Source organism: Triticum urartu, chromosome 4A, assembly GCF_056163025.1.
Source record: "Triticum urartu cultivar PI428250 chromosome 4A, HENAU_Tu73, whole genome shotgun sequence".
Lineage (NCBI taxonomy): Eukaryota > Viridiplantae > Streptophyta > Magnoliopsida > Poales > Poaceae > Triticum > Triticum urartu.
In genome coordinates, this window is record NC_141876.1 from 245,637,977 (window position 1) to 245,644,224 (window position 6,248).

The 6,248-nt window shown below is 48.1% G+C and overlaps 1 protein-coding gene across 1 annotated transcript; it reads left to right on the top strand.

Moving 5' to 3' along the window:
• Window positions 1–4,464: 4,464 nt before the first annotated feature.
• On the top strand, window positions 4,465–5,057 carry LOC147975501 (uncharacterized). The gene is made up of 2 exons (XM_087520454.1): window positions 4,465–4,751; window positions 4,817–5,057. Exons 1-2 carry the CDS (start codon window positions 4,465–4,467, stop codon window positions 5,055–5,057), a joined length of 528 nt encoding a protein of 175 aa, XP_087376580.1.
• The last annotated feature ends 1,191 nt before the right edge of the window (window positions 5,058–6,248 follow it).

Genomic DNA, 6,248 nt, shown 5'->3' on the forward strand with positions numbered 1-6,248 from the left:
ACCATGAAGTCCTCATGATGTCGGGGCGGACGAGCAGCAAGCGTGAAGAAGGTGCAAGGAAGCCGACGATCGCCACCATCGATGATGTGGTGGCCAGCAGGCACAAAGCGCTGAGGATCGAGCTCATAGTTTGCCATGGAAGAACCAGAAGCTTGTCGGGGGTTTTATTTGGCTTGGGGAGAGGGAAGGTGCAATGGGGGCGGCGGTGATGGGATAGGACAATCTATCCCAATAATTCCGGCTCTGTTCCCATGAGAAGCAGTAGATTCCAATAAAATCGTTTTTGTTGCACCGAAATTGGCTTCCAAACCAATCCATTGGAGCGCGCGAAATCATTACAGTCATGGCTAGACTAACCTGGGCGAGAGCAAGCCGAACAGACCGCTCGCATTCCACATGCCGCTGACAAGTGGCCCCTCTGCGAACAAAGAGTGCATGTAACCACACGGTCCACCATGTCATCGACCATAGCTTCTAACTACCTCGCGACCTCTTGTGAGGAGGGGATATCTTGACCGCGGTCCAGAGGGCTCAGACCCGTAGGCGTGGAAGGCCCAGAAGCAATTGGGCTAAGCAGCATAGGTGGGCTGGATGTCTGGTGTGCTTTCAAAATAACTAGGCCTGAATCCTGACAATTGTTTTGAATAGGAGTCAATCCCGCCTCCGCGAAACGTGCGGGCGTAATCCCAGCATGCACGGATGACAGTTCCTCAGAAACCGGATCACTCACCGGTCCACATGTTGCCGGCTGGCTCAACTCTGGCAACGGAGTGACTGTACCAAAAATAATGGGTGGACGAGCCACCATCCAAAGCAAATTCGTGGGAGGGGACTGATGTATGACTACAGGTTCATGAACAGGAAGATCATACCCAGCATCCCTAATAGTATCAATACACTTTTGCGTAGCCGGATATCTATATCCCTTGCAAGCAGAATATCGCTCAAAAGTGGCAAAAGAAAGCTTCTTCTTAGTAGCTGCAACAGACTTGATGGCCGATCTAGTAGGTGGTTTATGCATGGCCAAAAGACCTAGAGATGATCTATGCTTAGTTGAACTAACTAAAATCCATTCAGCATCACATTCCTTCCTCCAGATCCTGAGGTCTCTAATCCAATTAGGTCCCCCATTACCCCACAAATGAAAGTAGCACTTGAACAGATCACAAGTAAAAGAACGGAGGTCCATAATAGTAAAACCAACTTGCTTGCAAGAAACTTGGAAAGAGTAAAACTTGTCTTTGATGTGATCTACATGGAGATCAATTGGCGAGCCTCCAATTGTCGCTTCCAAAGCCGCTGCCACAGAATCCTCCGAGAGACGGAAGAAATGGCGGCTGAATAAAACAATTAAGATAAACGGCCTTCTGTGCCCCAAAGGATGAATCGTTTGCCCAGTAGATTTGAAAACCTCATCTGAAAAAACCGTACCCTTGGAGAAATCCAAGCCAAGGGTAGATCCACCAGTAGAACCCATAGAAGATGGGTATTGCCTTGATCCAGAGAAGATGCTGGAGTAGATGATCGGAGAGGATCCACAAATTAGTGGAGGAGGAGGGAGATCGCCGGAGATGGGGACAGCACCGTGGTGGGGGGTGGGAGCGCCATCATTTCATATTATCCCCAGGTGCTTCTTTTACTCGTTACAAATTACCTGATCACAAAACTATCTATTACCGATAATTTAAGTGCTTGCAGAGAATACCTTACTGAAAACTGCTTATCATTTCCTTCTGCTCCTCGTTGGGTTCGACACTCTTACTTATCGAAAGGACTACGATAGATCCCCTATACTTGTGGGTCATCACATGCCATCTTTTGTCCTACCCTCCCGTGGCAGCAGGGTCCTAATGGAACTAAGGGATATTAAGGCCGCCTTTTAATAGAGAATTGGACCAAAGCATTAACACTTAGCGAGTAGATGAACTCCTCAAACTACGGTCATCAACGGGAAGTGTCCCGACTATTGTCACTACGGGGTTGCTAGATCATAACACGTAGTAGGTGACTATAACTTGCAATATAGGATCAAGAACACACATATATCCATGAAAACAAAATAGGTTCAGATCTGAAATCATGGCACTCGGGCCCTAGTGACAAGCATTAAGCATAGCAAAGTCATAGAAACACCAATCTTATAACACAATGGATACTAGGGATCAAACCCTAACAAAACTAACTCGATTACATGGTAAATCTCATCCAACCCATCACCATCCAGCAAGCCTACAATGGGATTACTAACGCACAATGGTGAGCATCATGAAATTGGTCATGGAGGATGGTTGATGATGATGATGATGGCGATGATTTCCCCTCTCTGGAGCCCAAAATAGACTCCAGATCCGCCCTCTCAAGGAAGAACAGGGCTTGGTAGCGGCTCCGTATCGTAAAACGCGATGAAGCCTTCTCTTAGATTTTTCTCTCCCCGAATGTGAATATATGGAGTTGGAGTTGAGGTCGGTGGAGGTCCAGGGGGCCCACAAGGACAGAGGGCGTGCCCCAGAGATCAGTTTTGGAATAAATAAAAATATTGGCGAAAGAATCAACCTAAGGAGGCCCACACCCGGGCCACAAGGGTGGAGGGCGTGCCCCTGGGGGGTGGGCGCGCCCTCCACCCTTGTGGCCCGGGTGTGGGCCTCCTTAGGTTGATTCTTTCGCCAATATTTTTATTTATTCCAAAACTGATTTCCATGAAGTTTTAGGTCATTCCAAGAACTGTTATTTCTGCACAAAAATAACACCATGGCAATTCTGCTGAAAACAGCGCCAGTCTGGGTTACTTACATTCAAATCATGCAAATTAGAGTCCAAAACAAGGGCAAAAGAGTTTGGAAAAGTAGATACGATGGATATATATCAAAAAGTACATTCAATAAAAAAAATTCTAATTGTATGGATTCCTTATTGCTTATGTTAATATATTTTTTATAAACTTGGTAAAAGTTTATATAGCGTGACTTTTACCGAACCTAATACGCGGGCTAATTAAAAACAGAGGGAGTATTTAGGAACGGAGGGAGTAGTCCCTCCTTTCCGGTTTATAGGGCTATACTACTAAGAGCAAGCACAATAGTGGGCTTATAGCATGCTTACATGGCAATTTTGTCTCATGCAAGAGCCTGGCTATATGCGTGCACCAAGTCTCCGCACCACGCCCCACCCCTACACAAAGACTGCCACGCAAGCGTTCGCAACTGCAACATTCGGGTTGCGCTTGGATCTTTGCCTCTTCGAGAAGACGAACAATGATGTTACTACTTCTACAATATCGAATCAACTACTGCATGCTCGTCCACCGCATGCGAGAGGGATACCTTGTTGTAGTAAGCAAAAGCATGTCCTCGTCTGCGAGCCACCGCACGCATGGGCGAGGGAGAGGGCGTGTAGTAGTAAAATCAAGCTTCTCCTCGATGTACGAGTTGACGCGACACATCATAGCAGTGGCCCCACATGCTGCAACCTCTAACATTTACCCCACCACAAATTAAAATGTATATATTCCTGTCTTGACCAGATGAGCGTGCAAACTACAATCACCAGGATGACATGTAGGGCTAGAAGATTTTTTTAATAAAAAATGCTTCAAGACGGCCTCATAGCATGGAGCCGACTCCAACGATTTTAAGCTTAAGAATCACGGTACATGCTATCCTAGACTATGTCACTATATACCTCCCCTACACATGAAACTACCACACGAGCGCCCGGGTTGCCTTGGCTCTTTGCCTCTTAGGGAAATGGAACAATGATGGTACTATTGCAGTGGAGTACTACTAGTATGCTTCTGGTTATCTGACACCGAATGGACTGCTGCATGTCCATCGCATGCAGGGGGAGAGCATGTAGTGAAAGCTTCTCCTAGTCCCGCGAGCCACCATGCTCATGGGAGAGGGAGATGGCATTGTAATCAAAATTCTCCTTGTTGTACGAGTTAACACGACACATCAAAGTAGTGCACTCGATATATTTCAATAATTTGCGTTTACCAATACATTAATTACAACGCATGCATGCATGCATGCTGTGACTTTCCTTTTGATACTTTCATGTGTTGATTTAATGCACCTTGAAGTAGTATGAATATGTGATGGTAAAACTTTGTAAAGCCCCGGCCCTAAAGAGAGAGATGGTTGTGCACGAGGAGGGAGAGATCATGCCGACGGAACAGGACCCGACGATGGAGCTCTCAACGGTCCCTCTGGACCTCACCTTGCTACACCGCCCCTTGTGCCTCCACCCCTTGAAGCCTCTGGTGTATGAGGTTTGAATACACCTCGTCCGTTCGGCTGATCGAGCAAGGTGAAGGTTTCTTGATTGATGTGCTATTCGATTGATTTGTGCGGTGCAAGGGAGGGCACCTGGCCTGTGCAGACTGTCGCGGCGAGCGCCCCGGGAACTAGCAGCTAGCAGTGCCAGAAGTGCAAGCGCGGCGGCGGCTTCGATGTGCGGAACACGGTGATGGATGCCTTCCTCTCCTTGGTGAGTATGGAGTGCCCACACACAGGCTGTGGGCTTTATGTCACTTACCACAAGCTCACCGATCACCAGAGCGAGTGTCCGCTCACGTCGTGCAAATGCCCTGTGCCTATCTGCGGCTACGAAGGGCCACCGGCAGTGCTCCCCCACCACATCAGCACCGTGCATCCCGTGCCTATGCACAGGATCGAGTACGGCAAGGTGCTCCAGCCGCAAGTGCCTGTGTCGGAGGTGCGGCTCTTGCGATTCGCGGAGGAGGACGACCATGCGTTTTCTTGGTCGACAGCGTGCTCTACATTGGCACGCCTATCACCGTGTCGGTCATCTTCATCAGAGCGGGGACGTCCCCACTTCCATACTACGCGGCCAAGCTGCAGGTGAACGGCCCGCCGAGGGAGCCCAAAGGCATGACCGATACCGTCAAGGCGGAAATCGAGGTGACAAGCAGCAAGGATCCCGGGGACATCGCTGTGCAGGAGCTGACCTTCTTCATAGTTCCGTCCAGGCAGCTGGCCGGGGCTGGGTTGTCGAGGATGGTGTCCCTCCACATTCAGATTGACAAGCTCACCTCCTAAATGATTCTATAGTGCCTTCTGCTTGTATTACTAATATGCTAATATATGGGTTAGCTCAGTCTACTTTAGTTTAAGAGATGGTGCGTTTTGGTGCCAATGCAACAATTACTTCGACATCAGATCAGCAATTAAAGTAATATCCAACAGTCGAATGGATATTTTGTGTCTTTCAGATATAAAGATCCATTGGGTAAGAAGTATAAGCAGCTTATTGATACGTCTCCAACGTATCTATAATTTATGAAGTATTCATGCCATTTTGGTATGATTTGATAAGAACTAACCCAGACTATCGTTGTTTTACGATGATTTTTTATGGACCAAAAGCGAACCCTGAAGCACAAGAGTTGGACCCGAGGCGACGACAAGGTAGGGGGACGCGCCCTACCCTCCAGGGATGGTGCTCCTATCTTGTCGCTGCCTCGTGGACCCCCTTGACGTGAGACCGATGCCAAAAATTCCTATAAATACCAAAACCCCCAGAAATAAACCTAGATCGGGAGTTCCACCGCCTCAAGCCTTTGTAGCCACGAAAAATCAATCTAGGCCCTCTTTGGCACCCTGCCGGAGGGGGCCGTCATCACCGGAGGCCATGGAGGAGGAACCCAGAGGGGGCCATCATCACCATGGAGGACAAGGACTAGAGGGAGAACCTCTCACCATATAGGGGGGGGGGAGGAAGCACAAGGGGGAGACTCTCTCCCTCTCTCTCTCGGTGGCGTCGGAGTGCCACCGGGGGAACCATCACCGCGGTGATCGTCTTCGTCAACATCACCTTCTTCATCACCGTCCTCCTCTCTTTTACGCGGTCCACTCTCCCGCACCCTATTGTAATCCCCTACTTGAACATGGTGCTTTATGCCACATATTATGATCCAATGATGTGTTGCCAGCATATGATGTTTTGAGTAGATTTCTTTTGTCTTTTGGGTTGATTGATGATATAGATTGGTTTGAGTTGTATGTTTTATTTTGGTGCTGTCCTATGGTGCCTTCCGTGCTGCACACACATGAGGGATTCCCATTATAGGGTGTTGCAATATGTTCATGGTTCGCTTATAGTGGGTTGCTTCAGTGACAAAAGCATAAACCCGAGTAAGGGGATTGTTGCGTAATGGACAAAGCGGACTTGATACTTTAATGCTATGGTTGGGTTTTACCTTAATGATCTTTAGTAGTTGCGGATGCTTT

Coding starts and splice junctions, on each gene's coding strand:
- LOC147975501 (XM_087520454.1), top strand. CDS start 4,465: ATGGATGCCTTCCTCTCCTTGGTGAGTATGGAGTGCCCACACACAGGC. Junction 4,752..4,816: donor GCGGAGGAGGACGACCATGC/GTTTTCTTGGTC, acceptor CATCTTCATCAG/AGCGGGGACGTCCCCACTTC.